The sequence below is a fragment of the Caenorhabditis briggsae genome (genome assembly GCF_000004555.2).
Source record: "Caenorhabditis briggsae complete genome, chrII, whole genome shotgun sequence".
Taxonomy (NCBI): Eukaryota; Metazoa; Nematoda; class Chromadorea; order Rhabditida; family Rhabditidae; genus Caenorhabditis; species Caenorhabditis briggsae.
The window spans coordinates 6,923,632-6,942,643 of NC_013486.2; the positions used below are offsets into that span (position 1 = coordinate 6,923,632).

General features: G+C 38.7%; 5 protein-coding genes across 5 annotated transcripts; all 5 read left to right on the forward strand.

The window, feature by feature from the left end:
* Positions 1 to 3,946: 3,946 nt before the first annotated feature.
* Positions 3,947 to 4,958, forward strand: CBG03228 (the record flags this gene model as incomplete). Its single annotated transcript, XM_002631340.1, has 3 exons — positions 3,947 to 4,165; positions 4,624 to 4,728; positions 4,803 to 4,958. 3 exons carry the CDS (start codon positions 3,947 to 3,949, stop codon positions 4,956 to 4,958), a joined length of 480 nt encoding a protein of 159 aa, XP_002631386.1.
* Positions 4,959 to 5,232: 274 nt separating this feature from the next.
* CBG03227 lies at positions 5,233 to 7,510 on the forward strand (the record flags this gene model as incomplete). Its single annotated transcript, XM_002631339.1, has 6 exons — positions 5,233 to 5,712; positions 5,756 to 6,088; positions 6,143 to 6,397; positions 6,445 to 6,860; positions 6,935 to 7,069; positions 7,363 to 7,510. The coding sequence occupies 6 exons, from the start codon at positions 5,233 to 5,235 to the stop codon at positions 7,508 to 7,510; spliced, it is 1,767 nt and encodes a 588-aa protein (XP_002631385.1).
* A 2,714-nt stretch (positions 7,511 to 10,224) lies between these two features.
* Positions 10,225 to 14,933, forward strand: CBG03226 (the record flags this gene model as incomplete). The annotated part of the gene is made up of 10 exons (XM_045242226.1): positions 10,225 to 10,388; positions 10,434 to 10,552; positions 12,215 to 12,628; positions 12,675 to 12,913; positions 12,960 to 13,566; positions 13,616 to 13,933; positions 13,987 to 14,092; positions 14,138 to 14,296; positions 14,347 to 14,774; positions 14,818 to 14,933. The coding sequence occupies 10 exons, from the start codon at positions 10,225 to 10,227 to the stop codon at positions 14,931 to 14,933; spliced, it is 2,670 nt and encodes an 889-aa protein (XP_045092088.1).
* A 1,101-nt stretch (positions 14,934 to 16,034) lies between these two features.
* On the forward strand, positions 16,035 to 16,502 carry CBG25552 (the record flags this gene model as incomplete). The annotated part of the gene is made up of 2 exons (XM_045242227.1): positions 16,035 to 16,258; positions 16,307 to 16,502. 2 exons carry the CDS (start codon positions 16,035 to 16,037, stop codon positions 16,500 to 16,502), a joined length of 420 nt encoding a protein of 139 aa, XP_045098091.1.
* A 1,104-nt stretch (positions 16,503 to 17,606) lies between these two features.
* On the forward strand, positions 17,607 to 18,737 carry Cbr-tomm-40 (the record flags this gene model as incomplete). Its single annotated transcript, XM_002631337.1, has 6 exons — positions 17,607 to 17,762; positions 17,808 to 17,967; positions 18,013 to 18,237; positions 18,282 to 18,362; positions 18,409 to 18,568; positions 18,614 to 18,737. The coding sequence occupies 6 exons, from the start codon at positions 17,607 to 17,609 to the stop codon at positions 18,735 to 18,737; spliced, it is 906 nt and encodes a 301-aa protein (XP_002631383.1).
* Positions 18,738 to 19,012: the final 275 nt, after the last annotated feature.

Consider the following 19,012-nt stretch of genomic DNA (forward strand, 5'->3'; position numbering starts at 1 on the left):
TTTAAGGAAGTTTTCTTTTCCCATCACATTGTTAAATTGTTCTTTATTTGTTGCTTTTTTGTTATTGAATAAACATCGTTATTATTCTAATTCCTTATTTCGCATCGAATATTTTTTTTTTAAATATTTGCGATAGGTCTATTATGGATAGAGTTTTCGCGATAGGTCTATTGTAGGTTTCGGAACAAGCCTATTATGGGTAAAATCGTCCACAATTGGTCTACAATAGGTCTATTGCAGAAGTTTGTTCGCGATAGGCCTATTATTGGTCTATAATAGGCTTCGTGCCATGTACCCAAATCACCTACGCGCGAACCATTTTTCACCTATAATAGATCTTGCGCGAATCACCTGTGACTGGTTAAGCGGTGTGCTAAGCAAAGACGTGTGGGTTCGATTTCGCTTTTGGAAAACTTTTTTTTAACGTTTTTTTTCACATAAACAAAAATTTTTCTGCATGACATCGGTACTTGAACGATGCATTTGTAAAATTAGGTTTGTTGTCACACTAAAAATAATCGAAACACCCTTTTTCACACTTTCCGATACAATTTTCTAAGTTTCCAGCCGTCCGAAATCGAAATTTCGGCAGAAAACGGCTCGAGAAAACGATATTGTCTATTCAAAATAATCGCGCGGATGAACGAGTAAAAAAACGTGTAGAGAGTATCAAAACCTGTAGAGGCGCTGTAGAGACGCAGACATTTTCACTCGTTCACTCGCGCGATTATTTTGAATAGACAATAGGCTTTTTCCGCGCCGCAGCCTTGCGTCAGCGACGCCCCGCCCACTCGCGGAAAAAATGGACGAAAATGCCTAACTATATGGTCACAATACACATAGATAGGACGATACTCTGCGAAACAGAAATATTTGCTCTTTTGCCATAAAATTGCTGCCTGCTGTCGTATGATGATCGGGTTGCGCGTCGTCGTTATCAATCGTTTTTCAAAATAAAGTTTTCTCTCCTCTTTTCCACTCTCTTCCCCCCTTCATGTTCAACTCTTTTTATTTGGCTTCACTTCTCCAATACTGCGACTTTTCACACCTCTTTCTCTGAATCGATTTGATCCATGTTTCGATGGAAAGAGAGTCTGACTCAAATGTTTGCATTGTGTGGATCAAAAGTGATGTGGCATAAGCCAAACGAGAGTCACTCCATACTTTCTTCCTCTATTGATTAGGATTCAATTCTTGTCAGATGGTGGTTTCGTAAGAAACAATATTAGTGACGTAAACACTTGTTTATTTAGTGATTTCTTAAATTTCAGTATGTGTCAAATTCCATAATAGGCAAATATTGTGAAGTGAGAATGTTTTATAGTACAGTGCGCGTCATAAGTATAGCGCCCCCCTCAGAAAATGAGTTTCCAGATTTCCTGTAACAGATAGGAAAAATCTGTTTACACTATTCGAACAAGCGTCTAATAGAACCCAGATCTGGAAATTTTCGTTTCAATCGGTTGGGCTTGGTCTGATCTATGACCGAAACATCGAAAATGCACCGCGTCAAAAGTATAGCGCGTTTTGGGGTTTTGGCTTCGTAATCACCAGTTTTCGTTATAAAAATTTTTAATTTTCAGCACATTTTCATACTTTTGTGGAAGTATCAATCGTCTGACTTATGTGGATCATGGATAAATCAGCGTTTCAGTCATCAAAACTTCCACCGCCACCCACATGGCTATAATTGTTGATTCCAGGCTGGAAAACCGCTTAAATAACATTTTTCATCGTGCTTATTATTGTAAAAACACTTTTGACCCATCTATGCAATCTACAGTGTCTGAATCGAAGCCTTGTTCCGAACTTCACCTCGGCAGCCATCACATTCGTCGGCTTCCGACGCCGGGAAAAAATTTTTCTGGGGCATTCAACATTCTGGGAACATTCTGCTAGGTTCCCTCAAGTTTTCCAATTCAATAGAAACTCCGTAATTACTTTTCACGGGTTCTGGATCATCACTTTCACAGAATACCAGAGATACTGTAGGAATTTTGAATAAAAGCAATTCCGAAGTAAAAAAGCTCCAACGACAAAGTCGTTCTAGCTTTTAATGAATTGGAAAACTCAAGGGAACCTAGCAGAGTACTCCCATAATGTTGAATGCCTCAGAGAAACGTTTTCCGGGCGTCGGAAGACGACGAATGTGATGGCTGCCGAGGTGGAGTTTGGAACAAGGCTTCGATTCAGACACTGTAGATTGCATAGATGGGTCAAAAGTATTTTTACAATAATAAGCACAATCAAAAATGTTATTTAAGCAGTTTTCCAGCTTGGAATCAACAATTATAGACATGTGGGCGGCGGTGGAAGTTTTGAAGACTGAAAGGTGCATTTTCGATGTTTCGGTCATAGATCAGACCAAGTCCGGCCGATTGAATCAAAAATTCCAGATCTGGGCACTGTAGTTCAGTGAGGGTCCATTCAATTGGAACCTATAAATTTCCAATCTAACAGTTTCCAGAATAGTTTTCGGATACTGTAGTCAGACGTCCTAGTTTGGAAACCTTGAATTATATTGCTCTTTCCGTATAATTCAAGCATAATAATTCCAGGCTAATATATACTGTAATACCTGTAATAGAAAGGCCCTCTAGCTTTTAACTTTGAGACAATTTTTTCAGTTTTTGTATAAGGTATATAAAAAATGTCATTTGGTAAATTGTTTATCATAATATCAGAAGTGTTTTGTCAGCTGACACATTTTTGATATCTTGCATAGGAGTCAAGATAATTAAGCTAATTATTTTAGGACTTTAAAAAACTAAGTTTTAATTTTCTGAACAATAAATTTTAGCTTCACCATTTCATTTGTGAAATCAGACTTTGTTTATTTTAATACTTCACTCCGGTATCTCTCTTCCATTTTTATGCCCTTTAGAAAGGTTTAGGTTTCATTTCAAAATTTCATGAATCACAAAAAATATGAGATTGTGACCAGATGTGTGCTTCTGCTTTTGAAATTCTTTCTTCATTTTATCATTTAACTTTTCTGACTCCTTGTGATTAGATCACGGTTTCACATCTGATATATTCGAAATTTTTGACAACAAAGATTGTTTTCTTGTTCTTTGTTTTAGGTATTTTCAAATTTTAAGGCAATTTTTTTCAGAATTCTGAAGAGTTTTTTATTTTAAAACTTGCTAATTTTTAACTGCCTTAATTGATACAAAAAATGTTCTTCATGTCAAAATAGTTTGCGACGGACATTGGGCGGCCGATGGGCGTCCAAAAAATTTATGTATTAAAACAAAAAATTCATGCTTCCAAAAACGCTGAGTTTTCTTTTTTTGTAATACTTGTAATCCGGGCCTTCTCATACTTGTAATCCGGGCCTTTGCCAGGCCTTCGCGGGCCCTGGCATAGTTTCTCTCAGAGTCAATATTTTCGGACCACCTAAGTTTGATATGATAGAATTCGACGAGTGTTACAAAATGCTACTATTTGGAAAACTGTATCTTGTCTATAAACAAAGTTACAGGCCATCAAGTGGCTTTTCCGGACGGCCCGGAAGGCTCGGGCCGGGTCTGCCTTTTTCGTACTATTTTGTCGTATTTTGTAGCACTCGTCGAGTTCTATCATATCAAATTTAATTGGTCCGAAAATATTGACTCTGAGAGAAACTATGCCAGGGCCCGCGAAGGCCCGGAAAAGGCCAGGATTACAAGTATGATATGACTAGTTTCCTTCGCTTTTCCCTCAATTTATTCGTATCTTCTCGTTGTTTTCCTTACAGTTTCTTCCCTTTTTCCTTCCCTCCAATCGATATCAGTTCCCAGAATCAACTTTTATCATCAACAACTCGTCGATGTGACTGCAAAAATTGTAGTTTCCACTGACTCAGAATATGGTTCAGTGATCGGCGAAAACCTGTTTTCTGTTTTCTGTTTAACTACATTTATGGACACTGATCCTTTATTCTATAATTTCCAGATAGAAAAAGATGGGTTATCAAGAGATGAAAGAAATGCCACAAGTGCTGAAGCCAGCATTTGTGCTCCTTACACTTCTCCAAATCATCTTTATGGCATCTCCAGGTCTTCGTGGATGGGGATGGTTCATTTGTCTCACTTCGATTCTTGAGTTTATCACTGCTCTCGGCGTATTTGCTGCTGTTTTCTTTGACCTATTATTTACAAAATCTGGCCAATGGGTTCTTGTTGTAAGTTGATTTTTCAAAAACCTCATACTTGTAATCCGTTCCTTTGCCGAGCCTTTGCGGGCCCTGCCATAGTTTCTTTTAGAATCAATATTTTTGGACCAACTCAATTAGACATGATAGAACGTGACGAGCACTACAAAATGATATTATTTGGAAAACTGTATCTTGTCTATGAACAAAGTTACGGGCGAAACGGAACAAAAACAGCAGGCCCTGCAAGGTGCAGCTCGGCACGTCCGGACAAAGTCACTTTATGACCTGTAACTTTGTTCATAGATAAGATACAATTTTCCAAACCGTGTCATTTTGTAGCGCTCGTCGAGTTCTATCAAATCTAATTTAGTTGGTTCAAAAATATTGATTCTGAAAGAAACTATGACAGATCCCGAAGGCCCAGAGAACAAGTATGAAAAAAACTAGAATTTACTTTTTTTTGAAAATGAGTTAAAACTTTTTAGGAGCTGGGATACAGTGCCATTTTCTGTGTATGCAGTGCTCTCAACACCATCTATTATTTTGTCAACATTTTCCATCTTTTCAATTTTTGGTTCCTTCCGGCTACGGTGAGCTAAAATTTATAGTTTTCAATTGTTTATTGAGTATAAAGAGTAGTTCATCCCAACCAAAATCTTCATAGATAAACTCCGTTCTGCTTGTTCTTGCGTATGGTCTCAACGCTCTCGTTCACTGGACCGCCCGTACTTCTGGGACATCGTCAACTTCTAGTACTGGAAATCAAGCAACAGCTGGTCCACCACCATCTGCCTATCCAGCTGGAGTGAACCCTGCCTAAACATCTTCTCATATTTTTGGCTTCCGTCCGCATCCTACGGTTCATAGTACTTTCCTATTTATTGTTGAACTGACCAATTGCAATCTTTCTGTTTTTTACTTTTTCATTGACATTTTGAAACTCTTTCATAAAGCTTTTTTGCTTATTGAACGTGAACTTGATCTAGGTTAGCTAGGGATCATGCCAACTGTGCCAGCTGAAGAAAAAGAGCGGAGGCATCATATGAGGTATTTCTCACAAGATTCAAAACTAGAAGTAGAAGCGAAATCAAACAATGTCGCTATCGGAACTATCCGTTCTGTCTGCTGAGACTGCTATCAGTTTCCACGAAATGGACTTGGAACTTTTGAAAGAAAGTCAGAAGACGGCAAATCAGGAAGACGTCAGAATGTCTGTTGGAGAAGAAGCAAAAACTGAAGCGATCCAAGAAACTGTCGTTTTTGTGGCTGTTGACGATCAAAACCTTAAAAATGGACCAACACAAGATACTTTCGTATTTGAGAAGTTGTTATTCTGTGTGAAGCAAGTGATCGAATATGGATTTCGTCATGTCTATCTCTCGGTTCAATCTACAACACCTGCTGAATGGCAACTTTTGGTTCAACTTAGAATCAAGACTGGATGTGAATCTCATATTCTTAACGTTGTCGACAAAGATGTTTACAAATTCGATGGCTTCTCCTATCCTCTTAATGTAGAAGTTCAGACAAACGATGTCAAGTTTTTGAAGTTCGAAATGCGAGTGTTGAATATGGTAGCTTAATTATTGTTACTGATAATCTTTACCTCAATTCCAGATGTATTTAGACCTTCCGACATTCCAAGAGGGCGACGAAGTCATTGAATTTGACGATGGTTCCCGTATTCGTGTCCACGCCAACATCCTTGCGCTTCTTTCTGATTTCATGAGCAAAGCAGAAAAAGAATACGCATCTCGTTCCGACTGCCCAGCCATCAGAGCCACGTCTTCTGAAAAAGAAGCATTTCTGGAGCTTCTCTATCAAGCATATCCAACACGTCGTGTAATTTATGCCTCATTCCGTCGTTTGACAGCTGGAGCAGTTGGATACAAATGCGATAATTTGATCTACCATTTGTCGAAACATCTCATTGAATACAACTACAGACCCGTAAGTGTTAATTTCAAACATTTTTAAACTATATAATTTTCAATAAAATTTCAGATGACATTCCTTCAACGCTTCCAAGCAGCCATCGAAAATCGTTTGGAGCCTGCAATCCGTGAGCTCGCATTCCAAGCTGCTCTAAATGGAACGTGGAATCGAATGATTCAATCTGGGTTTGAGCCTGAAAACTTTTGTGGAAGACAAGTCTACACTCAGATTGTATGCCCAGCAATTTTGAAAGCAAGAACTGCAAAACCAGATGCAACGACTCTCCAAGCACCAACTCAGAAGTTGAACTTCATTGAGCTAGAGGTAAACAATCACATATCTGTTTCTGATTCAACCCTATTTCCCTCCAGGCCGGAGATACCACCAAATCAGCTATCCTATTCCGTGGTACCTCTTTCTACATCAACAGTGGTCTTCTGGCAGCCCACGGAAAAGAAATGTTGTGCATCGGACAGAATGGAGAGTATATTGCTCGTTATACTCCAGAATTTCATCGTGAATGTGCCAGAGGAGATTTAATACCTGGAGAAGTTCTTATCCAACTCCTTGCCTATATGCATCCAATGGGAGATGTCCCTCATCCAGATATGATTCGCGCATGCATAGTGTTTGCTCACGATCACGGATGGAATGTGATAAAAGAGAACTTGGAGCTGGAGTTTGAACCACCAATCACTCCAGATGAATACATGTCACAATTGGTGTTTGGAGATAAATTCGATCTGAAAAACTTGCTACGTGTCAATATCCAAAGAGCCGAGTCTAGGTATGCGTCCGATTCTGGTGACTAGTAGATTCTGGTGACGTCCGATTCTGGTGACTAGTAGAACTTTTTTTCAGCTGCCGGGAACTTGCTGAAGTTTTGGAGAAACACGGAAAACTTAAAATATTGAAGGATCGTACTCGTGAAGGAATCATGGACAGAATGTGCAGTGGGTGGGGACTTAATCCGATGGTCAACCGTTTGTCTACAAGGTAACTTGAGCAAGGATCAAAATTTCGGCGGTGGGCGGGTACTGTAGCGAAATAGTGAAGGGAGCATGTACTTTACGTAACTATTTTCTGACCAATTTTTCGATGCATTTTTTGTTAAAAAAAAGGTTCATAATCGATGAAATTCGTTGAGAAAAATTTTTTTAAATGGGCCAGAAAATATTTACGAAACATACATGCTCGTTTAAGAATTTCGCTACGATACCTAAGGAATTTCGGTCTCAACAAGTATTGAAATTAGACCAGAGGAATACAAATCATTTGGTATTTTTCAGATTTCCAACCACATTCCATCATCGTACAGTGAATTTGCAACGTGGAAAAGCAGTCGTCGTTGGAGAAGGAAGAGCCATTGACACATTGAATTCTCTGGCATCAGAACATGCGTTCGGAGAGATAAATGAGCTGATTGTACTTGACTAATACCCCCGATTCCTTCCTGTGTGATTTTTGATTTTCATGCCATTTCTCTCTGTGTTGATTCCTCGACTTGTGATTTGTATGGGGGATACACCCCGCCGTTTTTGAATAAAACAAATGTCTTCTTTTGTGCACTTTTTGCAGAGAAGACAGAATTACAGAATTAAGCTCCGAACACATGTGTCGTTCGGGTCGATAATCCGAAATAACGCAAAAGCGCCTGAGTTGTGCTCTCCTCTCACTCTTCTTCTCCGTCTACTCCCGGGGGCTCTCCCGTGCGGCTCCCGTTGAGGGACTGTGCGCTCAAGGCGTGTTTGCAAATGCAAACAATGACCGGATGGTATGTGTCTTCGTCTCCACCGATCAGCATGCTTCTCACCACCCCTGGAATCGTATTTTGCCACTTTTCTGCTATTCCACCTCTGCCTGATCCTTTCACAGTCATGCCAAAGTCTTTAGCCCTAACCACTAGTTTCCCCTTTTTGTCTCATTTTTTGGTTTCCAAATTTCTCTTCATGCACTCTTCTTGAAACTTTCGATTTCTTTTAAAAAACTCTTTCTGATCAGTTGTCTAGTTTTCTAAAAGATCTTGATGAACTGTTAACACTTTCCTTCTGGCATACTGTCACCGTTCCCCAGAACCCCTTTCTCAGGATTAGCTTCCGATTAATGCTTCTGAAACCTCATCATCCAACTATTGTTCAAACACTATTGAAAAAATGTCACAAACAAAAAAAACGTCGTCGTATTCGGGCTCGGGAGGAGAGGCGAGGAGATTGCCGAAAATACGAACAGCATGTGGGGAGCAGCGACTCGCTCGTTCTTTTGTCGCTTCTTTTGCTCTTCGAGTTCGAATTTCACAACTTACACCACTAATTTGTGCACTCAGTCCGAGGTATTCTTCTTCCCCATTTTCGGAGCTTATTCGGAATCTCACTCGCTCTACTTTCCTTCTTCTTCTTTTTCTTCTTCTTCTTCTGTTTCTCATTCCGACAGGGTTAAACACGGCTTTTTTTTCACCTCTTGTCTCGTTTTATTGGGTTTAATTCCATATCTTACTGTAGTTTTTTGAGTTTCATTTGGTTTTCCCATTTTGAAGCATTTTCGAAAAACCAACACTTTTGTAAAAATCTAACTTATTAGTTTAACTCATTCTACAGTATTACCGTATACACTCTAATAGAGTGCTACCCAAACCGTCAACTTTGATGCTATATATCTCGACTCCTGTAAAAGCTACCAAGAATGTGTCTACTGTTTGTGTTATGCTTGTGATATTATGATCAACAATTTATTAGGACAATTTTCCCATATTTTTGACAGAAACCGAGATAAATTGGCTCAAAGTTAAAAATCCTTCTGGTAATGGTATTACGGTATATCGGAATTCTGTGACTCTTTCTCTATAATTTCGGCATTTTTTTTCAAATTTTTGTTATGGTTCTGTAGAATAGCTCGAGTTCTGTTCAATTCAATTTGAACCTCAATTTGAAACTTTTTGAATTTCTTGAAATCAGTAGCTTGAAATCTATAGCCAAAAACTTTTATGATTTGATTTAAAGAAGGGAAAGAATTGCATTTATCCTGTAATGACTCATATTTCCCTTTTTAGATACCATGAAACTTGTATTAAAAAGGCCCCTTTACTAGAAGGGCTCCTCTAATAGAAGGGATCTACAAGAGGGGTTCGGAAAATAGAAACGCCCCATTCAAAATGTGTTGTTCAATAGAACGGCCCCTTTAACTGTAAGGTCCCTGTAATAGAAGGTCCCTCCGGATATTGGAACAATAGAAGTTCCGAATACAGTTTTTCTAATACAGTTTTACGGAATATGTAATAGTATTCTCGGTGTATTCCTAATCCTCTCTGATCCTCAACTGCTATGCACCATGTTCATTTGTGATGCTTCCTCCCCCTTTCATTCGATACGGTTTCCTATTGTCGTTTGCCCTTTCTCTTGAGACATTCCTCTTTCCTCCCACTTGTGCTAACTCATTGTATCCATGTCAATTATCGCATGCTTCTGCTCAGCACAAACACTTCCGCGCTCAGCGCTCAATATGTTTGCAATGTGTTGTTGTTCATTTCTTTCTATATTATTTTTTTTTCGAAATCAATCCGGAACCCTTGTCCGATTCCTCACATTCAAATTGAAATGTTTCATAATAATCGGTGTGTGGCAAGGTGTCAAACCCGAGCCAGCGCACCCGGTACGTCTGTGGAAAAGGGCAGCTCGAGTGGCTCCGCGGAGTCAGGCAAGCCTGTTTTCTGCCGCCTGCTCCAACCACAGCAGTCGTTTTTTTTTCTCTACCGTGCGTGTGACGTCAAGCACGTAATCAGTAGTGGGGGGTGCCCAGGAATCCAGTTACCCATTGGTCAATGACTAATTGCAAACATTTCTTCTCACTTTTTGTTTTCTTAACTTTTAGTTTCCACCTAGCACACCTCGAAACTTTCATTTTCTAGCTCTCGATTTTTCTGAATAGGTGTTTTTATCTTTCTTTTCCGATAAGGATATAATTGAGTGATGGATAAAGAGAGCTATATTTATTTGATGAGTGGATAAATATAGGCACTCCGCATTCCCCGTATCCGAACCGTATCTCTTCACACATATATCTCCGTAGCTCGCATATTTTCTTACTTTTCCTTTTATTGATCCAGTTATATTTATCATTTCCAGTACGTACAGATTCAACTCGGTGTGCATGAATGAATGTTTTTGTTGATCTTTCTACTGGCTAGCTACAACTCGATAGCATCCTCGTCGTCGATTCTTGTCGACTTCACCAGCCATGCTATCCAGCCGACACCTCAAGCTTATATTATTGAATACAGTCCTCCAGTCGGATATCCTCCATCTGGATCCGCAGTTGAAGGGTTAGATCATCGAAAATAAAAGTTTAATTGAGTTCAAAACTTCAGAACCACATTCCATTCTCTCATTAATGGAACCATATCAGCAACTGAGTATACGGTGTCGGTTAGTGCCATTTTGATGGATGGAACAAGACAGAATGTTGGAGAATTGGCTGTCTTTAGTAGTAAGTTAATTTCGTTGTAATGTTTTGTTCGTTATCGTGCAGCGAGTTGCATTCTGAATTTTGTACCACACTGCTCACTTTTTGAGCCGCATGTATTTAAAAAATAAACAAAAATCACATACCGTAAACACTCTAATAGAAAGTCATTCCTAACTTTCAACTTTGAACCAATTTACCTAGCTTCCTGTGAAAGATATCAAAAAGTAGTCAACTGACAACATATTTTCGATATTATGATAAATATTTTGTCAGTTTATAACTTTTTGATATCTTGTACAGGAAATGAGATATGCGGGCTCAAATTTGGCTGCTTGGGTGGTGAGTGTTTAAGGCATGTGTCATGTAAAAAATTGATAAGGGATCAATCTAACTTTTTCCAAAAGGACAAAAAATTTGACTTTCAGAGCTTTGATACTTTTTGTTTCTAAATTTGAACGTTAATTTTGTTCTGCAAAGTAAGTGGAATATATTGAGACTTCATAAATATTTAAAAAATATGAGTGCTTTAAGATGAAAGTTCTAAATATTGAAAATCACTTCTTGTGTAAGGCCCTATTTCAGTAACTAAATGCAACTCTATATTCTCCTTGATTACACTGTTTCCTCTAATAGAATTCCACCCAAACCATTTACATTGAGCTGAATTATCTCATTTCCTGTAGAAGATATCAGAAAGTTGCCAACTAACAAAATATTTATCATAATTTCAGCAACAATTTGTTAATTAACTATATTTTTGTTATCTGTCACAGGAAAAGAGATATATGGGCTCAAATCTTCCTGCTCTTACAACTACCCAATTCTTCACCCAATACTTTTCTGAAAACCATAATGGTTCTGGCGAAAAATATCTTTGCCACTGTATAATCCAGTATTTACAGCAATGATTACTTAAAATTAATCTCCCGAAGAAACTAAGTGAATTTTTCGATACAACAAGTAGTAAATTTCAAAAGTTTTAATTTTCACATCAAAGTACTGAAATTTCAAAAATTTTTGTGAGCCACGTGAATCTTTTGAATCTCCCAAAAGATGGACCGTTAAGTTTTTGGGAGCAACGTGTTTTTTCAACAAATAACAGAAATATTAACACTTTCGGAATATTTTTCCCAAAATTAAAACTTTTGAAAATCACTACTTGTTATACGTTTTTAGTCTAATGCTTTCAATATCTTTTCATTTTGATCTAGAAATTTTCAGAGCTTCACGAAGTCTAAGTTCCCTGTTAATGTTATCAGAAGCTATTTAGTTTCTTATTCATTTCGTATTCCATTGTAAAAGTAGAGTCTAGAGTCTCCTTCTTCGGTAAAACTTAAAAAAACTTAAAAAGTTAAATTCAATCTACAGTATCCATATTCGTATTCAATTGTCAAACTTTGCCCTTGCCCAACTCCATGAAACTTTGTTTTGAATACAAAAAACACAGGCAGTAGAAAAAGCGAGAAATGCTTGCGGTTGACACAAAGTGATCTACAGGAGGGCATCGTCCCCCCAATAGCAGCGAAAATCGTGTTCACACTCCGCCTAACCGGATTACAACGGTGGCGAAATGTGTGTGTGGTCAGAGGAAAAAAAGAAGCTCATTGAGCGTAGTCCAACATAAACATGTGCCACTTTTGTAACAGGGATATGGCAGATTTAATTGAAATTGAAGTGTTTCAGGTCCCGATGCTCCAACTCTTGACTCAATTGAAACCACTGAACATGAAGCAACCATTTCCTATTTTCCACCACAGGGACAAAATATCACTTATCACATAGAATACTATCCAGAAGAACATAAAGAGTATTCAAATGCAATCGACACAAAAGCATCGCTTGTAAGACTTCGTGGTTTGGATTCTGGAACAACTTTTCGGCTTCGAATCAGATCAGTTTATCAGGGAGTTTTCTCTCAAGAACTCATCGATTCGACTTTTGTCACTCAAGGAACAGCCAACTATGACTACTCGTCATCTGCAGAATTGTACAGTGTTCGAACTTTACCTCCAAATTTCAATCTTGGTTTGCAAACAACTACAGAAATGACATCATACGAGTATTCGAAGGAAGTCGAAGAGGAACCATCTATTACAAGTAAGAGTTTACTGTAGGTATATTTCTCAATTTTTAAATTTTTCAGCTCCATTGGTCTCCGTGATTACCACGACGTCTTCTCCAGAACCTTCTTTCTTCACTTCCACCAAATTGGAACAAACTACCACCAATCCAATAACTACTGAAACTATTCCACCTTCCACTACAACTTCAACTGAGGCTACAACAACAATTAGAATAACAACTACAACAACCAGCTTTAAACCGAAAGCTGCTCCAGTTGAGGTGAACTCGGGGGATTTAGGAGAAGATCATCCAACTGAAGTGAGTTTTAACACTTTTTCCAAACCTAATAATCTCGGATATTTAGAACTCAAATGCGCTGGTAGATCTATCGGAAATGTTTCAAGAATACGGTCACCCATCAGAAGTGTACTTGTCCAATGAGAATGAAATGTTGAGACTCGACTGGGAAGCTCCTGAGAATGCCAACTGTGAAGCCTTCTTTGTAAACTACACTATTCTCACTCTCAGCCGACCACGATCTTTCTCTTTGGCCACTTCTGATGAGCATGCGAATATCAAAATGTTCCCAGAGCACACTTTGGATATTCGAGTCTTCTGTATGCTGGCCGGCGCGTTGAGCAAGACATGGTGGGCCCATCGGATTGCTCATCTTTCAAAACCAAAGGCACTGGAGAATGCTAGAGTTGCCGAAGTTAACACGGATGAGTTCTACGTAGCAAGCATCAAACTCATGTGGGATTGGCCAGTTTATCATGACTTTGAGAGATACAAAATTGTGATTTCTTATGGGATAGGAAGGGCGGACAGCAAAGAAATGGAGGTCACCAATAAGGAAGAGTTTGTTTTGCTCGATAAGTTGGAACCGTCTAATCAGTACTCCATCTCTGTAAGGAATGCTTCAACTGAACTATCCCTTACTTCAAAGGCAACGCAGTTGGAACAAGTCACCGGTTAGAACATTCGAATTATACCGAGACATTAATTTTTTTTAAATTTCAGCTCCAATAATCTCGTCAACAGTGTATCCAGGTCAAATTTCTTCGAATTCTATTAACATCAACTTTGGTGATTCGGACCCAGAACAAGGAAGATTTGATTATTATCTCTTGACATTCAGTGGGAACAACAAGAACATTTCTAAAAAAGTTGAAATGGAACATGAGTTAGTAAAAGGTTCTGGTTATAATTTACACTCTTCATTTTCCAGAAAATCCTTTACATTCACTAAACTGATTCCGGGAAAGACTTATCAATTCTCGGTGTACACAGTTTACAAAGGTGTCAAGAGTCGACCGGTATCAGCTGATATCACAACATGTATGGACCGTCATAAAATATGATTTTTTAAATATGATAAAATGTGATTTCAGATCCTCTGAAAGTGAATCAATTATTCCCTGTTGTCGGAAAGGATTACGTAGTTTTGTATTGGGATATTGAGAACTTTGCTGACTCGGATTGTAGATTCAGACTGAGGTGAGAACCAACAAGTACCGCTTCACTCCTAAAGTTCTATTTCAGTTATAACGCGGACAATATTCCAACAGTGTCTGTAGAATTGAAAGGAGCTAGTCGACATAGATTCTCAGGTCTCAAAGCTGAAGTATACTACACTTTCACTATCACAGTCATCATGGGAATCGGCCAAGCTGCAGCGGAAAGTGAATCTGAAATGATACGGTAGCGATTCCAAAAGGACGTCTTCAACCATCAATTCATCGACAAGGAAGTCGAGAACTTGTTGTTGGATTTGACAATGATTTATCTGTTTTCTCATTGCTCAATGGATCTCCTGATAATTTTGCTATCATTGTATCGGATGACACATCTTTGAACGACGATAACTACGAACTCAAGTCATGGTTCGAGGTTAAAGATGAGGATGTTTGGGGCGCTTATCGTGCTTCTCCATCCACGTGGAATCCGTTTGATTCGGAAAGAGTCAGACGAGCAGCGTTCACTGTTGGAACTGATGATTGTGTGAAAAGGAATCTAGATGAACCGTATTGTAATGGAATCCTGCGTGCCGGCACGGATTATCGAGTAAAGATTCGAATGTATACGGATACTAAAGTAGCTATGGAAACTGATTGGGGAAGGATAGAAGGAGCAAAGGACTCGGACGACGAGGAAGAAGATGAGGAAGATGAAGAAGATGGTTTATAGCTTTTATATATAACTTCTGATATTTCTAATTACAGATCGACGTTTCCCATGCCACATGTATCTGAATGGTTGTCGTCGGAAAGCTGCAAACAATAGATTATCTCTTATCCCATTCTTTATTTCCATTCTTATTACCTTCTTCCTTTTCTAGTCACTTTTCTTATTTTTCTTGTCTTATTTTTTAAAAATATTTTTCCACCTTCCAAAAATCAGTATTATGTCTTTCCTTTCTTTTTCATTTTTCTTAATTATTTTTCAATTTTTCCCTCCAGATAATTTATCTATACCAATCTTCAGTACACTCCGAGTGATCCACTTAGTCCGGCCTCTGATACTTTAAATCTACAACTGTCTTTCCCTATTTATAGTGCTCCCGGACCATCTGCTTATGGGTTTTTTCTTTCATAGTGATTGAATTTGTTATTTTTCTCTTTCTTCTCTACTTGTTTCTTTCCGTCTCTTTTCCGCATTGCCAACTTGCATAAGCTCATTTTCTTCAAACTTGATAAACTTTCACCTTGATTTTAATTTTCATCTGAGAGTTCCGAGAAACACGGAAAATTGGATTTTGGCATAGAAATAAATGAAATACCATAAAACATAATAGAAGGTTCCTTGCACTGTCCATTGTCTGCTGATTTTTCTTGGCTCCCATGCGAGATATCATAAATGTGTAACTGATGATATTTTTGTGAAATTATGATAAGCAATTCATCCGTTGAAAGCGTTTTGGCAGAATTCAAATATAGCCCCGCCCCTATTCAAGTATAGCCCCCCAAAATGAACTATAGTTGAGGGTCTATTCCAATTCAAATATAGTCCCCCACCCATTTAAATATAGCCCCCCACCCATTCAAATATAGCCCCCCCCCCACTTTTAAAGGGTCTATTCCAATTCAAACATAGTCCCCCAACAATTCAATTATAGATCCCCACTTTTGCGTGGTTTGTGGTGTATGAAGGGTGTCGTAGCCTTCATGATGCAAATTTTGAGCTTATTTTTTTCATTTTTCTTGGTTTTTTAGTGGCGATGCAGAACTTCAAAGAGTGAAGACTGTTCGAGCAAGAGCATCCGTGACGGATCGTTTTTTTCCAAAACAAAACTGACTCTTCTCCAATCTATCAAAGTCATTGTTCTATGGACTCAAAAATATTCGGCCAAACAGATCAAATGAAGTCAAAATTTCGGAACAAACTGTTTGTGATTGGCGGAACTATGTGAGAAAGATATGCACATTGATTGAAAGCACGTATGGAAAGTTGGGAGGAAACGGACATATTGTGGAAATCGATGAAACCAATTTACCCTTTGGTCTTTGCTCAAAGGGTTCCTAATCGCACAGCGAAAACTCTCGTTCCGATTTTGCAAGCATCGGTAGATCAACATTCAACCGTGTATAGTGATGAGTGGAGAAGTTATTCACAATTGAAGCATAATTTCTCCGAACATTATACTGTTGCCATAAGATACAATTTGTAAAGTAAGTTTTTGCTTGAAATGTGTGCAGTACTAAATCATTTCAGTCTGGTTGGATCGCGTCGTGTCTGCACGAATGGTGTGGAGGCAATGTGGAGCCGCCTAAAAGCTCCTTTCAAATCCGGAAAAGGCACAAGTCAACCGCTATTGGACAGCTACATCTCAGAGTTTGTTGTTCGCGAAAACGAAAAAGACGGATTTTTCGGAAAAATTTTGAACCAGAAGAAATCGAAAATTGTTTGATCTTTTGTATTTTAATTTTCTTCTTCATTTTCTGTTCTCGTTCGGATCTCATTTAAAGTGTTTTTTTCACTTAAATTATTTGTTTTCTAAACCAATAAATTTATTTTTCGGTTATTTGCTTCGTTTCTATAGGAATGTTGTGTTACTTTTCAATCATATCATATCTAATCAGAACTATCAAAAATTGAAACATTCTAAAATTCAGGCTTAGGCCAAAAAATGGTGGGGAGCTATTTTTGAATTGGTGGGGGTCTAAAATTGAATGGGTGGGGAGCTGTTTTTGAATTGGTGGGGGTCTAAAATTGAACGGGTGGGGGCTATTTTTGAATTGGTGGGGGGTCATTTTTGAATTGAGTGGGGGGCTCAGATAAGGTTCCCCTTTTGGGGGGCTATTTTCGAATGGTTGGGGGTTTTTACTTTAACCAACCGGGATCATACTTTAACCAACCAATTCAAGTACATTTCAAGTGTTTAGGTTTCACAGTAGTTATAAAAATCAATTCTGGATCGGATTCAGTTTCAGATTGAGCATCTATTTGATTTTCTAAATGAAAGAACCTTATAAACTGAATAAGAATCTAGTATAGAATGAGGGAAGGTTAATCTTGGACCCAAACATATTAGAGAAAACTTCGCCGCTGATTACTTCTGTGTTAATGATAAAATCGAATTTTAGTTATGCAAAATATAGCACATTTAAATTCGATGGCATCAAAAACCTGGGACAACCCTATAAATCTAAGAGTCTATTCCAATATCCAGCTGTATTGTCCACAAACTGACTCATTCCTGAAAATGACAACGACACTCCGGCATAACGCTAGCGCGCGTTGTTTAGCCGCGCTGCGAACAATTATTTTTTCAAAGAAAATAATGATTTTTGAGCTGCTTCAGGATTTCGCTGATATTACTTGTGTAATTGACTTTCTAAGGTGTCAGGAATAAACTGAAATCTTTCTGAACTCAATTTTCAACGATATAAATTGCTATTCTCATGGTTTAGGCTCATTGAAAATAATTACATCATTTATTTCTTTTGACCGATTGTCTCAATTTCTCTTGTTCCTGTTTATCTCCCAAGCTAAATTTTAATGTTCATTTCAGATGGCGACACCTACAGAAAGCGAGTTCGCCGCCCCTATTCCTCAAACAAATCCGGGTTCTTACGAAGAGCTTCATCGCAAAGCTCGTGATGTGTTCCCAACATGCTTCGAAGGGGCTAAACTCATGGTCAACAAAGGTCTCAGCTCTCACTTCCAGGTATCCCTCTTATCAAAATGGCTGTTTAAGAGTTTCGTTTTTGAGGTCTCTCACACTCTTTCTTTGTCTGCAATGAATACTGGATATCGATTTGGAGCTACCTACGTCGGAACTAATCAAGTAGGACCAGCGGAAGCATACCCAATTCTTCTCGGTGACACTGATGTGAACGGAAACACGACTGCCACCATTCTTCACCAGATGGGTTAGTGTTCTCCGATCTGGAAGCTTTAGGACATGAAATATTCAGGTATCTATCGGACGAAGCTGCAAGGACAGATTCAACAAGGAAAGTTGGCAGGAGCACAAGCTACTATCGAACGAAAGGGTCGTCTCAGCACTTTGGGTCTCACACTGGCTAACATTGATCTCGTCAATGAAGCTGGAATTTTGGTAGGACAGTTTCTCCGAAGATTAACCCCACGTCTCGATGTCGGAACCGAGATGGTCTATCAGTATGGAAAAAACATTCCAGGTTGGCTTCATGGCAGTTTGACATTTCATAGTTTTCATTTTCAGGAGGTCAGATCTCAGTTCTCTCGTATGCCGCTCGATACACAGCCAACCACTTCATCGCCGCTGCTACTCTCGGAGCTTCCGGTATATATTCTACTCAGAATTCATACATAGTTCTTCATGTTTCCAGGAGTTCATCTAACTTATTATCACAAACAGCACGACAACTTGGCTTTTGGAGTTGAATTCGAATGCAACGCCAACGTCGGAGAAGCCGTAACCACTCTCGCCTACCAGACAGAACTTCCAGAAGAAGGTGTCACAATGAGAGCTAGCTTCGATACCAACTGGTTAGAATTCATTTGAAAAAATAATTTAGAAATTTATTCATTCAGGTCTGTCGGCGGAGTTTTCGAGAAACGTCTCAGTCAACAACTTCCATTCACTTTGGCACTTTCGGGTACTCTCAATCATGTAAAGGCTGCAGGAAAGTTCGGAATCGGACTCATCATTGGTTAATTTGATTGCTCACTGTCTTCTTGTTTATCTGTTGACACTTCGACGAAGTATTCTTTAATTCTCTCTACAACCATTTCTTCTCAAACCACCGGCCCCATAGTTGTTATCCACTTTTTCCTACCCCTTAGTTTTTAGGATTAGTCTGTTCCTATCATTTATAGGTTACTGTCCCCCCATTAATCTATACGTCTTCCATCCGTCCGTTGATTTTTTGTTTTCTTTTTACTCTTCTCCTTTCTCCCTTTTTTTAGAGCGGTTTAATAGTAATATGAATT